The sequence below is a fragment of the Eschscholzia californica genome, unplaced genomic scaffold (assembly GCF_041429995.1).
Source record: "Eschscholzia californica isolate CP2 unplaced genomic scaffold, dmEscCali1.0.p SCAF_3, whole genome shotgun sequence".
Lineage (NCBI taxonomy): Eukaryota > Viridiplantae > Streptophyta > Magnoliopsida > Ranunculales > Papaveraceae > Eschscholzia > Eschscholzia californica.
The window spans coordinates 65,661,690-65,681,644 of NW_028238420.1; the positions used below are offsets into that span (position 1 = coordinate 65,661,690).

Genomic DNA, 19,955 nt, shown 5'->3' on the forward strand with positions numbered 1-19,955 from the left:
ACAGTTTTGTTCCTGGTAAATGAAAATATGTACTCACCAGAGTTTGGATTCCGGTAAATTAAAATGTGTACTCACCAAATTATAATTTTAAGTAAAACAATAACGAAACAGTAAAGTTCAAATTAGTTCCAAACTTACTTATTAGATACGTGATTGTGGTTGATCATTTCAGATGATGTTGCAGCAGAAGTAGATGAAGTATAGCCGAAAAAATCACGCTCCAACCTGGATAGAGAGAGAAAATAAAGAAGGTATGAAACGATAATTTAAAGAAAAGAAAAAACAAAATTCAATATCCATTGTATACTGTTACAACTAAGTTGAAGTTTGTTTCACCAGAGAGGACGTCGTGCAACAATGTCCCCAGAAAGCATTCCTTCAATATCCATTGTATACTGTAGGGAAAAGAAAAATAAAGAAGGTATGAAAAGATAATGTACAAAAAAGAAAAAAAACCTTTCACTTTGTCTGTCATTTTGGAATGTCAAAGTTTCAACATAGATTTAGATGAGTACTTGTTCATTTACAAAAGGCATTATCATCTTCCTTAAAAGAACAAATGGAATATTCAGCTTCCTTAAAGTCTATCATTGAAGACAAATAGGATTTGCTCATTTAAGAGGCATTACCTGAAAAGGTTGGAAGATAAGAGCAGATTCTGGTTGGAAGATATTAAGACAGTGGGTGGTATAAATAGGTTGGAAGATGAAATTTGAAAACTTTTGAAAGATTTTGAAAGTGATCAATAAAGAAAGCGGGATCCCAAAAATTTCGCCAAAAAATTTGGCAAAATGGGGGGAAAACTCAGGATTAATGGAGGATAATTTAGAGAGAGAAAGAAAATGAAAGAAGGAAGAAGCAGTTGGCGCGAAATGGAAGGGAGGAAGGATGTGATTGCCTGTGGGATAGGGACGGGTATTTAATGATCCCTCAAAAAACGTGGGAGAGAGAAGGGCTGGGTCAAGTCGAGGGGCAAGAAAGGAAGAAAAAAAAATGGAAAACAAATATTTTCCCTGACATTAGGACCTGCACCTCATTTTTAGGCAACTTAGGATTTTTTTTTTTCATTTTACCCCCCACTTTTTGGACCCCTGGCTCAAAAATCCTAATAATAATAGTCCAGGCAAATAGCAACCGGAGTTGGCCCTAAAGTCTATTTTTTCAGGACTTAAGATATTTTCCCCCTACAGTTTGTAATAATAGTGAGTGATTCTAAACATTAGGGCACTTGTCTTGGACCAAATTGCCACACTTCAAAATCTGACGGGGCAAGCACCTTCTTCTCTCTTTGGCTATAACTCTTCAATTTTTGCTCCCTATATATAAAACACATGGAAACTTGGCCCTTCAAAGAAATATGAATTATACTCCCATGTATATCCAACATCCTTCCGGTAATGAAATGGATCAACAAACTTCACTATTCAGAGAGGCCCCTCAAAGAACCCTAAAAGCATCATACCTAATTTATCCAACCCAATATTCTTCTTCTGTTCTAAGAGACTAAAAGAAAAAAAAAACATACTATAAGATGTTTGATGCAGGCGCATAACGCGTGGGCCCACGTTCACGCGTACCCACGACCCAATCGGCTACATTAGTGGTCCTAGTTAGTTTAGGATTAGGAAATTACCTTATGTTGGTATTTTTATTATTTAGGAGTTTCTATGTTTTAAGTATCTTTAATATTTAGGAATCCTAGTTTGAGTCTATCTAGGAAAGTCTATTATCCTATAACATGAGGTCTAGTCTATTTTGATATTCATATAGAAGAGAAAAATCATTGAAGTTAATACAGTTTTAGTTTATTTACAGTTTTCTTTACCGTTATTCGTTTATTTTCTTGTTCTTATTTTAATTCCGCTGCGTCTACATCATGTGCTATTCAGAGCCACCAAAATTTTGGGGTAATGATTCTGGAAATTTTTTTCCAGACCAGTTAAATTCATATCAATCGTATTCTATTCGTCAAGATGATTATATTCAATCAGATTATACTCATCAAGAGATAACGAATCAATGCTCATGTTCATCATGTTTATATGTGAATAACGACTCGTACAATTATCATTGGAATCCGGGAAAAATCGCACGAGAAAATCCTCCACAACCGTCTCCTTATCAATACCAACCGTCACCACCACCAGTGTTTTCTGCACCATCCCCTCCGTCTTATTATTATCCGACACCATCTTCACCACCACCACCTCCGTACTCTTATTATAAATCATCACCTCCATCTTATTATTATCCGACACCATAGTCACCACCACCACCACAACTTTCGTGCTCTTCTTATACGTCAGCACCGTATTCACTAGCTTTTATACAACCGTATTCACCGCCACCACCAACACAATCATCTTCTTTTTCCTATTCACCACCACCGCAACCACAACCGTCTTTTTCCGAAACGGTTCCATCGCTAATATCTGATTTAGCTATGATTCAACATATGGTGAACGACATCAAAACAATAATACGTCAACCATATTCCTCGTCGATTTTATCTTTCAGTCAGGAAGAAGAAAAAGAAAAGTATGAAGAAGTTGAAGAAGATGATCACGAAGAGGTTGTAGTTGAAGAAGAAAAAGTACAATCAACTATTCTTCGAGAAGTGGGATATGATAATGTAGAACAAGAAGGAGACAACAGTGAAATAGAAAATGAGGAGTTCGATGATATTGATAAATCAACTTTCGGTGTTACTAGAATAGACGCTCACGATGAACATCACAATATTTGTTCAATTTTGGATATTAAAGAAGAAGCAAAGCATACTCTTCTTCTTAATCCCCAATCTGGTAAATTGAAAGCAATTAATATTGATATGCTACCTTCTTCACCCTTCGGTCACATAACTTTAATTATTGGAGAAAGTGTGTTTGTTATTGGAGGGAGGGAAGATCCTTCTAATATTCTTAATGATGTTTGGGTCTTCAATCCAGCTTGGAGTGAATGGAAATTACAAGAGCGCACTAGAAACTTGTTCCGCCCTCGGAACCGGCATGCTGCAACAGTTGTGGGTTCCAAGATATATGTATTCGGTGGGCTTAACAATGAAATTATCTCTTCATCCATGCGTGTTATTGATGTGGAGAAATTATAGTGGCGTGAGGTTAGTATCCAAGGGGAACAACCGTCGGCTCATCATTCCCATTCAATGGTTATACATGGATCTCAGTTATTTTTGTTTGGCGATTATGATGGTGAGAAAGCTTTAGGAGATCTTTACAGTTGTGATGTTAAAACTCGCTTACAGAGGAAGACAACAACAGGAATAACTACTTATGAAGGCATTCCTTTGTTTAGGGAAGACCATAAATTCGCTTTGATACAATGCGCCAGGGACTACAAGAAGGAATTTAATTGTTCTTTTGTGTTTGTTGAGCATTCAGTGCTTGATTTTGTACAAGATCATGGATTTGGTGAAGCTGGCAAGGTTGACAAGGCTGAGACAGTCATGAGGATATTAGAACTGTTGAATGTTGATAAGATTAACTTGACCCAACCACATAATGACAAGCTATTGCTTACACAGGAGAAGATGATGGCCTTGTGTGTGATATGCGGTTCTTTCATTGTCGCATATGATGTGGCAGAGTTTCATACTACAAGCAAGCAACATAGTGGTTACGACATTATACGGGATTTATTTAATGAATACAAGCAAGATAAACGAGTTGATTTCCCCCGAAACCACTCGAGTGGTGATGAGATGCCTAGTTTGGAAGATTTTGTAATAAGAATGAAAGAATGTCAGAATGAGATTTCTGTAGCGAAGGATACCTGGCGAGGGATTATTAACAATTATGTTGGAGGAATTCTTAGTGAAGGCCAAAGCGACCCTACGTTTCCATACACAGATTTATCAGCTTTGGTTCGTCGACAGTGTGATGTATTCACTCGGGGATTTCATAAATTTCTATATTATGATGGAATTATATTCTATAAACTTCATGAAGATGAACGTGGGAAGGTAGATTTTGATTGTCATATCAACACTACACGTAGCAACCTCGAAACCATAATTGAAGTTGGTCACGTTTATACTTTGGCTCTTAATAACAAACTTTGGGAAGATGGCGAGATGAATGTTGATTATTCACTTATATTAGTTTGGCAAGACTCATTGCAATATGAGAATAATGTTGGTGATTTCTTGCAATTTGGTATCCTTCACATTCTTCGCAAAATTCGTTCGAAGTGGGAATTACGGATCGCCATGACGAAATTCATCGTATGCGAGTGCATCCAATTGTTTTCTTCATCGAAACGGTTCGGGACGAACCTTCTGGGGAACGAGGAGCTGATGCAGGCGTATAACGCGTGGGCCCACGTTCACGCGTACCCACGACCCAATCGGCTACATTAGTGGTCCTAGTTAGTTTAGGATTAGGAAATTACCTTATGTTGGTATTTTTATTATTTAGGAGTTTCTATGTTTTAAGTATCTTTAATATTTAGGAATCCTAGTTTGAGTCTATCTAGGAAAGTCTATTATCCTATAACATGAGGTCTAGTCTATTTTGATATTCATATAGAAGAGAAAAATCATTGAAGTTAATACAGTTTTAGTTTATTTACAGTTTTCTTTACCGTTATTCGTTTATTTTCTTGTTCTTATTTTAATTCCGCTGCGTCTACATCAATGTTACTTGAATCTGAAGAACCTTTCACCCCACAAGGCCACAACATAAAAGATCACAAAGTTATAAGAACTTGTTGTTTCAAAAAATTTCATACTTGTTTTCTGTGTACTACTTGTTTACCAGGATACCAGATTTATGATAAGAGCCTAAGCGGAGAAATCTTCTTCTAGTTTCCCAAGGGTTTTGGAGTGTATGACATCACTAGATACATAGTGCTATAAACACGCAGACTCGGTTGATGATGATTTCGGCCGTTCTCGTCTTGTTTGGCTAAGATCGAACTTTTTCGTCCAATTTCACCACTACAAAACATTCCTGCCAATGGAACACCAGGAAAGTTCTCCAAGAACGCTGAACTATCGACATTTTTTCCTTTGAAGAGTTCATCACGACCACTGCACGCAAAAATAAGTCCTCCAAAGACTACCTCCTCTCCGTTTTGCTTTGACTGCTTCAAAATTCTCAGCTCCTCGTATACTTTACCGTGAGCCAACCGAGCAATTTTTTTATCCGGGAGGTAGAAACGGAATTTGTCTCCTGTTCTGATCTGTCCCCCTTTGACTAATAGGTATTCTTCATTTCCCCTATTGAAAATCACATAACTATATCAACAATCATAACATGTTAAAGCAATGTTGTTGGATAGAGATAAGTGTATAGTTACTCAAATCAGAGTACAAACCTAGTAGTAAAGGTGGAAATGCTAAACATATGAGGAATTTAAATTGTTTATTACGTGATTTACAATTTTAGGTAAGTTCTAATTGACAAGATACCTTGCTTGTTTATGTTCGGCAAATTATTTATTACCCGTACCCAATATAGTTAAACTAAATGGTGTAAGAAATAAAGTAATTTCCTCGTACGGGTTGAGTGAGTCGTTACTCCTATCCAACGTAATAAATACAAGAGTAGCATGACCAAGGTGAACTGTGACTAGTAATAGGTGGAGGATTTTGTGCGTGATCTTTAAATATGCTTGAATCTCTAAGCTACAAATGGGCATAGTTACACATATTCTTGAATCTATAAGCTATGAGAATGGATGGAATTTAAGAATTTCCATGTAGTTCGGATCATCTAGTCACTTTATTAGGTCACAATTTGAAATTTTGTCTATACATATTAGGTGCACTTGCATACTACTATGTTAGGACTAATAAAATAATGCTCCTATGGTATTATGTAGTACTAGTTGGTCCAACAGTAAGAAAGATTGAAAGTGAAATAAAGACAATATGACTATGACACATATCCGACACCTCTTACCAGTTACCAGTATCAAGGTACCATCCTACTAATAGTATCTATGTAGTTTTAGCACATGGCCAGCCGTCGACTAAGGTTCACATGTTAGAACCAAGGGACTTTAGTTCTCTTTGGAGTCGATAAATAAATTGTTTGTCGAACTGTTTATGCTGAATAGAGAAATTAACATTGACAATAAGGGTAAAAGAAGAAAATTTTCTTACTCGATGACTTCATGAAATGATAATGACGATATTAACTTCGGTTTCCTTGATTTTATTGAATATTGTCGATGTTTAGTAACCCCAATGAACAAGTCAAAACTCGTACTAGCATCTTCCACCTACACAAATCATTTTACCCTCAAGTGTTAGTGAAACTCAAAAAAAAGAACATGGAGAATAAAGACTTCATGAAGCTATAAATTGAAACTTCATGAAAAGAATATATGATGAATTTCAACATGAAGAATGAACTAGTAGTTCTAATACTACCTCATTATCGATGTGCTGAAGAATTTGCTCACCATCAAGAATCTCGAGAGACCCTTCTATTCTTGCAGTGAGCCATGTTGAAGAGTCAAAGGTTCCATCTCTGGTTACTCTAACTGAAGCCCCCTTGAACGTGGGACCTACAGGTACTACACCATTTGCAAATGCAAGATCGAATTTAATCCTTCCTGTATTAAATGAAAATAAAATATATTAATAATTTAATAACATAAAAGGCGGGATAACCATCTGTTGAACTGTGGATGAAACATATTATCATGAACAGGATTTACACGTAAATGGGATCGCAAGAAACACGGAAAAAGGGCCGAGATACTCGCAACCAAGACTTAGACTCACTCATCACCAAAGTACAAAGATGACAATTACAAAGTAACCATCAGTGCTTCCCAATTATAACCAAAATCCTTATAAGAGATACTCCTAGCCCAAGATTTCCCCGGCTTCAACAATATAGAGATTATTTGATCATGTAAATATTAATAATAGCTTGAACGTCCAAGGCTTTCTATTAAAAGTGGCATTATTCCGTTCTTCCCAAATGCACCCAACGATTGCTTGACGAATTAACATCTAACAGATTTTTTTTCCAATTTTGGGTCCCTCAAAGCAGACGATTGAACAATAACATCTTCAATAGTCACGGAGTCCATCAATAGACATGTAAGAACATCCCGCATGGTGATGACTAAACTAGAATAGTACTATCCCTTCCTTAAATAGAGCATATTTGCAAAGGGGCTATTTATGGGGGGAAAAAGCTAGATCCATAAAAGTAGCCGAGACAAACGACTTGTCAAACAAATACTAGAAACAGAAAAAACTATAGGCTACCTATTCGTTGTCGACTTTAGAGGCCAGTTGAAAGTTATACTTGTTAAACTCCGTCCATAAACATATGTGCATAGAGAACTTGCTAAAAATACAAAAAGAGAGGGAAAACTAGTACCGTGAGATTTGGTCTTGTCTGTAGCAAATACAAGAGCAACTGCTGCACTTTTGGTGTTTTGATGTTCTTCTACATGTTTACACCCACCAAAAATTGAACTACCGATTCCGTTGTTGTATAAGAAACATCCACCTTCACCTCCCGCGATGACTGTTTCCCAAGATAGAGCATAATCTGCACATGTATGAAGTGACACCTATAACATGCATATTGGATAATGAACAATGAAAAAATAGTAGTATAATAGCACTTGGGAGAAAAACAAATCAGTTCTTGCTTGTCTTAAAACATAATATGTCAGAAACAACAACTCTCTTGCTTAAAATTTCAGGTAATTATTCAGGCATAACAGGAACCACAGAGAAAATATAAAAGAAGCACAAGTGTCGAAATGAGCCATGGGTTCTTTTTTCCTTTCTAAAACATATATTAAAGAGATGATCAGAACCCAAAAGATATGCTTACCCATTTTATCCAAGAGAAGTTGCAAGTGAAAGAAGTGATCCTGAAAATACACCCATCACACACACACACACATTAAGTATTTAATGAGTGCCCATTAAAGTACATCACGATTCACGGTACGTAAAAACAAAAATTTCCAAATATACGAAATCTAACCGTAAACATTATAATTCCAGTAGGTGAGGTGAAACCGGATACAGAGGACGAATACTCTTCAATTTCTTCCACAAACTTGTCCATCATGGGAACTTGGGTATGTTCCTAAGGCCATTAAGAGATCATGGGTAAGTTCAAGCGAATACAAAGAGAGAATGTAATAAGAAAACCGAACAAGTATTTACTAAAGTACTTTAGTTATATTGATTGAAGAACTATTGATTACCTCAATTGGTAGTAAGAAAGGAATAGCTCTAATTTTCATTCCAGGCATAAATCCCACAGTAAGAACAACTCCCCCCTTATCATCCTTCATCCCCTCAATAAATGAATACACAAAAACAGTTAAAAAATTGAAAATTTTCTAGTAAAGTTGATTCCTTTTTTCACTAATCAAAGAGTTAAAAATGGAGGAAAAGAAAAATCATAACAAACCTCCACGAACCCCTCATTGATATGAACTTGAGTACCAATTAGACCATGAGATTTTGAAATGATAATAGGGATTCTAAAACCCAGTCTTTTCCTCAACTGGCCGGAACAAAAATCTAGGTCTATCGATTTCCTCCTTTTAATAAAAAGGATGGCGAAATCGGGTCTGATTGGCTCTGAGAGTACTTTATCTAGAGTCTCAATAACGGCGATCTGAAATGAAAAGATCAAAAATCCGTAAGAGGGAGAGAGAGAAAGAGTGGTATGGTGCGTTGAGGGTTAGGGTTTATATATATATATATATATATATATATATATATACCTGAATAGAGGAGTTAAATGAATGGGCAGAGAGAAGTTTAGGTTGAGAGAGGATTTGGTTGCAGAGACTGTTGAGAGTGCGGTTAACAGATGCAGCTGAAGCGAAAGGTGAAGCGGGTAGTCTGGAGAGGATGTTACGTTGATTATCTTCTCCGATTGAACTGAAACATGTTTCTTTCTCTCTCTCTACCATCGTCGCCTTCGACTTCTTCTTTAAGGATTGTTTTTGCTGCTCCTCCATTTTAGAGAGAGAGAGAGACGATTTCTACAACGTTTATAATATCAATCACACAAGGGAAAGAAGCTGGCTGGCTTCTGGGCTGGTTGGGTTATTGGTTCGAAACGGGCCGTGTCTTGTTGACACGTCCGTGGCGTGTCCACATATATGTGTTGCCACTGGCATGAAATGGGTTGTGTCGTGTCGTGGCGCAATCAGATGGGTGGGTTTCTACTCCACACCACGACCCAACAAAGACGCAGACTCGTTTTTGGGTCGTGGTGTGGAGTGGCAACCCACCCTAATTTTTGCAAATTCACTTTCGGAATACGGACACTCATAAGAACTCCACCAAAGCCAAAGAGTCGATGAGAAAGAGAGATATGGATAGAGGAAGAGAGCTATAGAGAGAGAGAGAGAGAGAGTTGGCCAAAGAGGGAAGAGTGTTTGACATGAGAGAGATAGTTAGCTAAAGAAGAAAGGTGGATGTGCTTGCCGAGCGAGGGATTACGAAGAAGATGAAGTACATTCCGATTTAACCAACCTAAAGAACAATAGCTATTCAATGATTCAATCAAATAGACGACCGACTCGTTCTGTCTTCTAATGCTAAACAAAAATGAATGTGGAATAGTACTATCTATCTGAATGCCTGATGGACATTGATGTACTCTTATGCCCCTGAATTGCCTCTAGTTTAAAGTTATGGCAACCCACTTACAACTGCATATTGTGAGAGGGTTGTATGTACAAACACGCCACACTTCAGAGGGGATAAAGTCATAATGCAGCAATAAACATCCATTCAAACAAGAAATAGTAATAAAGATTGAACCAGTAGAGTTTGGTATGGACCAGTAGAGTTTGGTTTTTATATGGGCCAAACCATTCAAAGTATGGGTGGTTGGAGTTAGAACTTTTTTTTTGGGTATTTGAGTACAAATATTTGACTTAATTGGATCAGCAAAATAATTCTTTTAAAAAACATTTATACAAATGGTCTTCTTATGAAAGAGGATCCCTAATACATCTATATCATTTGTGTTTCAACCACAAAGATATCAGTGAGATCCTGCCTTCATTATGATAATTTACGATAGAATTTGTATATTCTTTGTCCTTGCATAATGCACCATCTTCTTGTTGCATTTCGCACGTCCTCTCAACAATGCCGACCTGTAAAAGAATATCACATGGTTTATATGAGATATTTAGGGATTTTGATCGGACTGTCCAGTTTCGGTCGATCACATTTTGTCTAAGCAGTTGAGGTTGGATCCTCGGATTCAAGTTCAACTCTGCCACGCTTGGGATCCAAACTACAACCAGTATGTGACATAAATAACAAGAGAATTTACGCAGTTCCATGGAAGGATCATAAATTCGTAATCATGACACTGCAAGCACTAGCCTTGCCTAGCAAAACTAAACCCCGATAAACCTTTGTGACATCAGTATCTTAATAATTGTGTGAAATTTTGATACTTATACTACTCTGTACTCAAAATGTTTATCGAATAATCGGTTGTTTCAACGGGTAAGCAGAGATTTTTATGCACATGTACTTGACACAATCATTTTATATCCATCGAATACCACTGTAAGAAGTTGAAATTTTGAAGCAAAGATAAGTGACATAACTAAGAGTCACACAGTGTGTCCCATTCGGAATTTTAGGTTGGCTTCGCGAGTCTGAGACACATTGTACTGGTATTGAGTACTGGTAATGAAAACTAGGTTCATGTTATATAACAGCGAAAAACAGAAAAAAAGAATAAAAGTAAATAAACAAACAAAGCATTGATAAGTTAAGCAGCCATGGTCCATGAAACTTGTACCTGAGTGCTGTCAATACACGCTGCATTTGGAGTATTATATACTTAAGTTGCGGAAGTATCCTGCAAATGAAATACTAGTTAGGATCACAAGAGAAGTCATATAAGAATGACTCGAAATTTTCTTTGAAAAAATCAGTCTCACAAATGTCATTTTCAAATACGACGTGCCTGTAGTTTTTTAGTCTACACTAGTATACATGATCTCTTTTAAACATTAATCAATATATGATATCTTAACACTAAGAGAGAGTACATGCATGGCGCTAATGGGCGTGAAACTCTACATAAACCTCAAGAATTTACCAATCAATTATCCCTCGAACCTGTTGTGTTCGGGTTTATACTTGAAAAGTTTACAAGAAATGAGTTGTAGAATTATAGATTGTCTACCTTTGGTTGCAGAATCTTTTGGCTCTCAATGAAGTATTGGTTTGGATGGTTGATCCCATCAGATTGGGCACTATGAACAGCTTCAAAAGTCAATGTACAAGCCAACTGCAAATGACTCCATTTTGGTTACAACTTAGAACATAAATAGATCCAAGTCAACCTTTTACGTTGTTAATAATTTGAGATATTATACCTGATAATGACGATTTCGCACTTTGTCCATCACATCTACCATCGCCCGACTACTGACTCCCATTTTACCGAGGGCAGCTCTCAAATTCTCCTCACTATTATATATGACAAAACATGCAGAAATTCATGTGGATATAATGATAGACCAGTGATATCTAATAGCATATGACATAAACAGAAAATCGGGTCCTAGGGTTTACATATGAATATGATTGAAAAATATGCAAAGTAGCTGCACAAATTTGGGTCTTGGGGTCTATTTAGGATAATACACATACTAATTCTGATGCCCATTATAATGTCAAAGAGATCTTAGAAGTTAGAACAATTATAGATGGAAGCAATAATGGGATACCAATTGATGAAGGATTTACAGGAAAGGTCAGATTTAAATCATTTGGTAATCCAGCAATTCTTCTTTGAGGGCATGTTTTTGCCCAGTAATTGGCTTAGACACAGAAGAATTATTTGAATACAAAGAGGTCGGAGAAATTGAATCAGAAATTAGACCTGAAATGTCGATAAGGGCAGCCATGACAGTCTCCTACACCAGGAGTTGATGAGATAATCTTTTGACAAGAATATGGTGTGTAGTCCTGCACCAAGCACCAAAAATATTCATATAGTCAAATACAACATATATTTGCTCAACTAATTGGTTTTGAAGAAGACTTACAGTTCTTTTTCCTTCTTTTCCGTAATTATGGCGTATACTGTATGCATATTCCTTATCAAACCTCTCAACACCAACCTACAAAAATAAACAAAAGTACTCTGAACAGGTGGAAGTTGAATCCGTGGGGATCAAGAAATTCACCACTTTAACTGATGCACCCTAGCCACTAAAACCATCAATACTATTGTATGGAAATTTCTCCAGAAATCATACCGAATGGAAGACCGAAGGTGTTCCATGTCTATCATCATATGCAAGATTTTAGCATACTAACCTTTTGGGAGAATTCAGCTCTCCAGAAAGCAAGAGCATCATCCACGTTCAATCCAACACCCTGTACAAGTTCAAATAAGCCATAACTTAGAATTCATGAATGAAAGTTATCAACTAATTAGCATTTTCACTAACTCTAAGAAATTAAAGCTCTAAACGAGCCAACATACATCTATTGTTCTTTCTAGATCTATATCTTCCATATATTCTAAAATTCTAAGGAACAAAAAAGTTGAATTCTGAAACTTGATAAAACCAACTTTTTCACTCTCGACCATTTCTTCATAAGGCGTCGTGTCAAAGGCTAGATAGTATGTCTACACTAGTTTTAAAATTTTAATACGTAGTTTATATAAGAATATAAAAGTAGGTAGAGGTATGACGAGTTCATCAAGGTGTGAGTGTTAGTCAGAACGCTGGCAAGAGCTTCAGCAAAAGTTTACACCGAAATAAATGAAAGAAACTTCGAGTAGACATGTTGTCCGAAAAAGAGTAAGTACACATGAACTAGAAAACAGACTAAACATTTAGCTCTAAGTCAATCCGCAATAAGAGCAGGTCATGACCTAATTTAGACATTTAAATAGTCCAAAACAACAAGTCAGGACCTCCTAGATACTCCAACTATGAAAAATTCATCGAAGTCAAAACTATTTAAATAATAAAGCAAGGTATAAATCAGTAAATAAAATAACTAAATAACTTCTGATCCTAAAATATTCAGCCCTTAAGGGTGGTGCAACAGGGAAACCTTAATTTACATCAGTATGTATTTGCTTTTAACAGTATGAAGCTTAGTAGCTTACCTTCAGGAAAAGACCCAGCTGCATTCGTCCTCCGTGTTTCAAATGATGATCCTCTCTGAGCTGCAGATAATTAACTTTCGATGATCAAATGAGGAGAAAAGATGCCCACAGCCAAGTGAGAAATGGACAAAGAGATCAAATGAACCAAGTAATAAGAAGTTTAAGTCAAAAAGTAGAAACAAGAAACCCAGCAATTGCTGATATCCAGGAACCATCAGTACCTTCCCAAACAGGTGGCGCATACAAAGTGGAAAGGAACTATTAGCCACTTTATCAATGTCCTTTATTGATATTCCTGTAAATTCTTTCGGCTGCGGAATGTAACAAAAGGAAAAATTAAAAATTGGTGAAGTTTAACCTCTTAGTATGAGAGTAAAATGGAACTGAGTTTGAGATACCTGTGAATAGTCAGGTCCTAGGTAGCTTGTGCTTAATGCCTCAACAATCTAAATAGGATAGATATTCGTCAAGCGGTTTACTTGATTATGGTTACATAAATTTTGGACACAATTTACAATTTATAACCACAACACTATACAATAAAAAACCAATACTCACAGGAGTTAACCGATCTTTCTCTTGTTCTTTAATAGTAGATACCCATTTTCTGCAAGCAAAAGTTGTGCCTTGTGAGATTTTGAAGCATAATACACTTGAAACCATGCTGAGTAACACCATTGCCCAATGATTACACCCATAAGGGTGATATTTTGTCTCTAAAGATAATATTAGAGATGTATGAAGATACACTGGAAAGAGCATCAAATCAAAACCAACATGCTTCGACATCTAAAGCACATCATATGCAACTACCAATTCAACAGCTTTTTACTTGAAGTGGCAGACTTTAGATACCAGATAGAATGTCAAGCTGTTGAACCTGCTTTTTTTTAATAATGAGATTGAATTAAGCTGTTGAACATTTACTGTTACCACTTCCACACTAAAGCCAGTTAAAATCACTTTACGGAAACTAAATTTAACCTTGACAGATCATCCGGTGAACCTAGAACACGAGCTATAGTACACACCTTAATTGAACTAAATCATACAAGAACTAAATGGCTATTACAGTAGTTACCTGTTTGTAAGCACCAGTGCCTTTGATAGATAACTGCGGAACTGATGGACAACCAGGGAACTCAACTAAAGCAAATAAAAGTGCAATGTCAAAACAAAGTAACAGTGAAACAGAACATTATATAAAATTTGTAGGCTGGAGGTGTTAGTGTATTGGCAAACTTTGGGAGATGATCTTTACCTGACTCGTAGCAACATATGCATAACCTTTATGGATATATACCCTACGGCCAGAAACAAGTTCTGGGACTTCTTCAAATGGTACCTGTGAATCAGTGGCATATATCACTTACATGACAAACCAGATTACTTTTAAACCTTTGTGAAAAGGACATTGAAAAGAAAATGATCATAAAAAGATAAACACACCTTGAAAAATGTAGTATCAACTGCAAACAGAAAAAAATGTGTTGGAATGTTAGTTATCACAAAGGAATATGGTAATCAGCTAGACGGGTGAAGAACATACATCTTTCATAATAAACGAAGTAACACATACACACAGATAAGAGAGAGAGAGAGAGAGAGAGAGAGAGAGAGAGAGAGAGAGAGAGAGAGAGAGAGTTAATGAATAAATAGGGCTTACAGTTGTGGGCAGGACCAAGAGAACGCAAAACTTGGGCCACGTTGTCTTTCACACCCTGTTTTGTTAGTTAAAAAATAGGTAAGAAAGAATCATAGTTTTGGCTTTCAAGTGCAGAAGGCGCATGTATGAGAGTGTTCAAGACAGAAGAATCTGACCTAATGGTAGATACCTAATATGTTTATGTAAGCTTAAGAAACTAAACAGTGACAGTGTAGAAACCTCAAGTTCCGCATTGCTTGCTGCCTTATATGGAATATCAAGTTCTCCCATGATTACCCTCTGTAAACTCAGAAGTCAAACCAAATACGTTTTTAGATAACTCAAGATACTGAACCATAAAGGTTACAGACGGAAGAAATCATACCTGAGCTTCAGCACTTTCTCTGACAAAACGATGCCGAAATAGAGTTGTCTCTGCGGAAAGAAACCATTTTCTCAACTCATCCCTGCAACCCATGATTGAAATAGTTTAGAATTTGGCAAGAAGAAGACCTACAACATTTAAGGGTCACGTCCAATGTTACCTGGTAAGCAGATTGCTCTGGTACGTGGTACAAGTACCGGTACGCGATACGCTACCATGTGAAAATTGATATCCTAGGCCTAAAGGTACATTTTCAACTATTTCCGTAAACAACATATGCTCGTAATGATGCATAGCACATATAATAGATACATACTCTAAAACATGTTTTATCCATAAAACGTAAAGTCTTAACTAGTTAACAAGAAAATCTAATAGTTAACTACCTAACTAGTCAAGCTTATAGGTTTCTATAAAGAAATTGAATTAGTTAAGACCAGAGAATCCAGTACGCCAAACTTAAGGTATTGAATCGCAAACCCACCCAAAAGGGCACGGAGAAACGAGTACACATGTGGGGTAGAGTATTCGGTAATGTCGGTTGGGTAGTTGACTTTTCAAATGATGCATAACATTTATCTAGAAAATAAGCCTCAAGAAGATAAATACTGGGGGAAATTTTCGTGAGCACTTACGTTCGACAATAAACAAGACGCAGGACAAAATGCGAGATAATGTCCTTCTCCATTAGTTTAGATGCACTTTGATGTCCCATATTGGTTTTCCATAGATCAATTGCCTTGACATATCAACCAAAGCATAATCAAAATTTAAACCTTAATCAAGAAGATGAAAACAAAATGACATGAAAGGGGATAAAACACATTTAACAAGAAAAAAAAAATGATTACCGATTTCTCCATTTCCTCGGGTTTTTTCCCTCGTGATAAGCCATCAGAAATCCCTTTCAGAACTGCTTGGATCAAACCCACTAATTAATTAGATTCAAATGAAAGAGGACCGAAAGATCTTAAAATTAGGGCAACGTTTGAAACCCTAATTTGAAAAATATTGAGTAACATAGCTCATGATGATTAATAATACTTAGAAACGAGAAAACCCTAGTTATGAACATACCTCGGAGACGATCGATAGCAAAAAGTTCAAAATCTTCGAGTCTTACTTCTAAAGAAGGTGCAGATCGGTAGACAGGTAATGTGGGAACTACCTCCGGCGCCGATACCTTCCTCTGAAAAATCTCCATTCTCTCTCTAAAACCCTCTACCCGCTCTCTCTTTCTCTCTACTCCTCTCGCTTTCTTCTCTGAAATGGAGAAGTAAAATGGCGGGAAAACATGATACGACGAAACAGATGGCGGGAAACATTTCCGGGTTTTATTCGGGTTATAGAACAAGTATTTGACCCGGTTTTCTACAACTTTCTATCCTCTAATCCATGGATTCGGGTCTGAAATTTCGAGCGGGCTAAATAAAAGTATGTAAATTCCTAATCTCCTAGGTAAGATCATGGATTTGGATAGGCCCGATAGAGTAACCATGGGCCAACAATTTAGAATGTTGGATATTGTCCAAGTGCATAATTCTATGGTATTGCGGAGGTACAACTTTTATAAAAAAAAGAGTTAATTCCTATATGGCCCCCTACTTTGTGACCAGCTTCCTTTATGGCCCCATTTTTTTCGTAAATTCAAATATGACCCCCTATTTTCAGGTAAATGTCATTACTACCCTTCTTAATTCTAAATTTAAAACATTAAAAAAAATTTATTTCCACCTCACCCCTCTCTCTCTCTCCAACTCACCTCTCTCTCTCCAACTCACCCCTTTCTTCTCCGGCAAGGTGGTTGGCCGGAAAATTTTCCGGACGGCCACCTTCAAACCTAAAAAAAAAAAAAATTCTCTCTCCTCTCTCTCTAATTTTTTTTTTTTTAAATCTCTCCACTCTCTCTCTCTCTAAAACGGCCGGCCACTTATATCAGTAGTTCCCTGATCCTCCATGATCGGATATGGTTTTGGGTCATGGGTTTATCATTATTCTTCTCAGGTACTATAAATTGTTAGTTGAAACAGTTCCAAAGAACCCACAATTGTTTGCACAGAAGGTATGAATTGGATAACTAATTTCATCAATTTCCTTTCCTGACTTTCTTGCTCCATCTCCACAGAGAAACCCTAAAACCCAAATAAAATAAACCCTAAAATTCAACCCTACATTCTCCAAAAACTTAAAATTTATGAAGTTAGCTAAACTCAGTATTCAACAGTTTTCCACTAATCAAAAGAAAAATCATTGAATTTGAAAAAACATTGCATTCAGAGACAAAGAATTACTCAAGTTCAGTTAAGTGCTCATCTGAATTTCAGATTCAACTCACCACCGGAATTATTAGCCGGAAATCCACCACACTTTTGACATCTAGAAATAACAAGAATCTGACGACAAGAAGGACAAGAAGAGTGAGAACCAAGCCAAGTATCAATACAACTCACATGAAAACCATGATTACATTGAGGCAAAACACGGATCTCATCTCCATTAACAAATCCAGTTAAACAAATAGCACAATCGATTAGTTTTTGTTTCATTGAATCATTGAAACTCAGTTTCGGTAATGATCTAAGTATCTTCTTTTTAAGTCCTTTATTTGCTGCTCCTACTGTTTGAGATGATGATGATGATGAATTGATTCCTGTTCTTGAATTAGTACTAGTAGTAGTAGAATTACGGCGTAACCATGCGCATCGAGCAACAGCAACTAGTCCGATTACACAAATTAGGGCACATAATAGAGCAGCTAGAATAACAACGAAATTTGATTCTACTATAATTGGTGATGCTGATGATGGTGATTCTGCCGTTGTTGTTGTAGAAGTGTTGAAAATTCCAGGTCGAATTAATGGTGAAGAAGTCATCAGTAAACAAAGAAAGAGTAGAGAGAGAAAGATGAGTGAGTGAGAGTTTCTTTTTCTGTTCGTGAACAGATTCTCCGGCGAAGGGAAACCCCCTTCGCCGGAGTTTTAGAGAAAGAGAGAGAGTGGAGAGATTTAAAAAAAAAAAAAAAATTTAGAGAGAGAGAGGAGAGAGATTTTTTTTAGGTTTGAAGGTGGCCGGCCGGAAAATTTTTCGGCCGACCACCTTGCCGGAGAAGAAAGGGGTGAGTTGGAGAGAGAGAGAGGTGAGTTGGAGAGAGAGAGAGAGGTGAATTGGAGAGAGAGAAAGAGGGGTGAGGTGTAGGGAGAGATGAGGTGGAGAGAGAGAGAGATGAGGTGGAGAGAGAGAGAGAGATGAGGTGGAAATAATTTTTTTTTTTAATGTTTTAAATTTAGAATTAAGAAGGGCAGTAATGACATTTACCTGAAAATAGGGGGTCATATTTGAATTTACGAAAAAAAAGGAGCCATAAAGGAAGCTGGTCACAAAGTTGGGGGCCATATAGGAATTAACTCTAAAAAAAAACTTTTATAAAAGAACAGGACCCATCCTTCAACCATTTGAGGCAAACAATTGAGGGTAGACAAACATAATTTAGAGGATAAAATATTCAATTGCATATAACCCTAAGTTGTGCTTGATTAGGTAGAACATGTGTCTATTGAACAACAAAAGCAGTATTTGGTATTTAGTTTATATACGTTAATTAGTATAAATGTGGAATAAAAAAAGCTAAATCTTTAAAATCCATTGCCATAAGGAACCATTGACACACTAGTATGGAATATCATATATAACTCATTTTGTGGTTTATGGACTTTACTGGTATGAAAATATATATATATATATATATATATATATATATATATATATATATATATATATATATATATCACTCGTTGCAGTTGATCATAACTATTTCCACCTAAGCTCGAGCACTATGGACTCCCTTTATAGTTGCATTAGCTACAAGGCAAAAATTATTCGACGGGGATGATCAGGCGCAAAAAAGTGAAAGACGAAAATGAATGAAATTTCACTTCATATGAGGACTAATGATTTAGTAGTGATGGAGCTACTTAGAGAAGAAAGAAATCCAGACGGGTAAGTTGGAGAGAAGAAGAAGCTTACTAGAGGCTTTTGAGTGTGCAAGTTAGCTAGGCAACACAAGTGTTCATATTTCTCACAAGATAAACAGATTATGTTAAATTCACGATTATAGAATAATCGGAGAAATACATTAAATTAATGACACGATAATTTAACGTGGTTCGGTCGAATACTCAAGACCTACATCCACGGAGAAATAATTATTTATTAATAATCACCACATACAATTGTATGTGGGTTGATCGGTTACATTGGTCAAACATAACTCGATGAGTTTGAATCCTAGAACCCTCTCCTATTATAGATGACTTAGGGTTTAGGGTTTCCTAGTTCCTAATTACTAAACTAGGAAATAATACAAAATCTATCTAATATTACCATTAGATAGTTACAAGAGATATTCTGAATATAAGAAACTAAATCTTCACATATCTTCAATATATCTTCAATATATCTTCAAATATCTTCAATATTCTGAACTCTTCTTGATCGTCGGATCTCGTCTCCTCGACCCGTCACGTACATACACGTGTTACACACGTATATTATTTCTGCAACTTATCTTGACCGCCGGATCTCCTATTTTCGATCCTCCTTATGTAACGTATTCTATTAGATTAAAATCACAACAAAGTCAATGCCAGTGATTTAGTATAAAATGTTGGAATCGACTTTCCAGCAGGAGCATTTTTTGCCCTTTTGACAAGGTTTCCTTTGTCGAAATAACTCAAATAACGTACCGTTGCGTTCGTCTCGTCGAGGGCTTGAATTTCAAGCTTTGGTTTGCTCAAAACCG

The 19,955-nt window shown here is 36.5% G+C and overlaps 3 protein-coding genes across 4 annotated transcripts; all 3 read right to left on the reverse strand.

Annotated features, from left to right (window-relative positions):
* Positions 1–1,398: 1,398 nt before the first annotated feature.
* Positions 1,399–9,028, reverse strand: LOC147553494 (F-box/LRR-repeat protein At5g63520-like). The gene is made up of 10 exons (XM_086665468.1): positions 8,737–9,028; positions 8,418–8,627; positions 8,209–8,292; positions 7,983–8,087; positions 7,827–7,866; positions 7,362–7,535; positions 6,395–6,579; positions 6,125–6,243; positions 4,648–5,236; positions 1,399–1,524 (listed from the first exon to the last, which is right to left on the reverse strand). Exons 1-9 carry the CDS (start codon positions 8,974–8,976, stop codon positions 4,819–4,821), a joined length of 1,575 nt encoding a protein of 524 aa, XP_086521594.1. The 5' UTR covers positions 8,977–9,028; the 3' UTR covers positions 1,399–1,524; positions 4,648–4,818.
* A 710-nt stretch (positions 9,029–9,738) lies between these two features.
* Positions 9,739–16,455, reverse strand: EMB2813 (DNA primase, large subunit family). Of its 2 annotated transcripts, XM_086667770.1 has the most exons (20): positions 16,235–16,413; positions 16,009–16,070; positions 15,793–15,896; positions 15,158–15,239; positions 15,013–15,072; positions 14,794–14,848; positions 14,577–14,596; positions 14,389–14,472; positions 14,209–14,273; positions 13,686–13,734; positions 13,526–13,573; positions 13,349–13,438; positions 13,128–13,187; positions 12,323–12,382; positions 12,049–12,123; positions 11,883–11,968; positions 11,374–11,467; positions 11,181–11,285; positions 10,791–10,850; positions 9,739–10,128 (listed from the first exon to the last, which is right to left on the reverse strand). In XM_086667770.1, the coding sequence occupies exons 1-19, from the start codon at positions 16,359–16,361 to the stop codon at positions 10,833–10,835; spliced, it is 1,344 nt and encodes a 447-aa protein (XP_086523896.1). In that variant the 5' UTR covers positions 16,362–16,413; the 3' UTR covers positions 9,739–10,128; positions 10,791–10,832. The 2 variants fall into 2 exon arrangements, with proteins under 2 accessions (XP_086523896.1, XP_086523895.1); XM_086667769.1 differs by lacking the exon at positions 14,577–14,596 and having other exon boundaries at positions 14,389–14,495; positions 16,235–16,455.
* Positions 16,456–17,117: 662 nt separating this feature from the next.
* LOC147553496 (RING-H2 finger protein ATL8-like) lies at positions 17,118–18,133 on the reverse strand. Its single transcript, XM_086665469.1, has one exon. The coding sequence runs from the start codon at positions 18,028–18,030 to the stop codon at positions 17,467–17,469; it is 564 nt and encodes a 187-aa protein (XP_086521595.1). The 5' UTR covers positions 18,031–18,133; the 3' UTR covers positions 17,118–17,466.
* Between the last annotated feature and the right edge of the window lie 1,822 nt (positions 18,134–19,955).

Coding starts and splice junctions, on each gene's coding strand:
- LOC147553494 (XM_086665468.1), bottom strand. CDS start 8,976: ATGGAGGAGCAGCAAAAACAATCCTTAAAGAAGAAGTCGAAGGCGACG. Junction 8,088..8,208: donor CTTTCTTACTACCAATTGAG/GTAATCAATAGT, acceptor TAATGGCCTTAG/GAACATACCCAAGTTCCCAT. Junction 6,580..7,361: donor AGACAAGACCAAATCTCACG/GTACTAGTTTTC, acceptor CATTTAATACAG/GAAGGATTAAATTCGATCTT.
- EMB2813 (XM_086667769.1), bottom strand. CDS start 16,361: ATGGAGATTTTTCAGAGGAAGGTATCGGCGCCGGAGGTAGTTCCCACA. Junction 14,496..14,793: donor TCTTGGTCCTGCCCACAACT/GTAAGCCCTATT, acceptor TTGTCATGTAAG/TGATATATGCCACTGATTCA. Junction 14,274..14,388: donor CATATGTTGCTACGAGTCAG/GTAAAGATCATC, acceptor TATTTGCTTTAG/TTGAGTTCCCTGGTTGTCCA.
- LOC147553496 (XM_086665469.1), bottom strand. CDS start 18,030: ATGACTTCTTCACCATTAATTCGACCTGGAATTTTCAACACTTCTACA.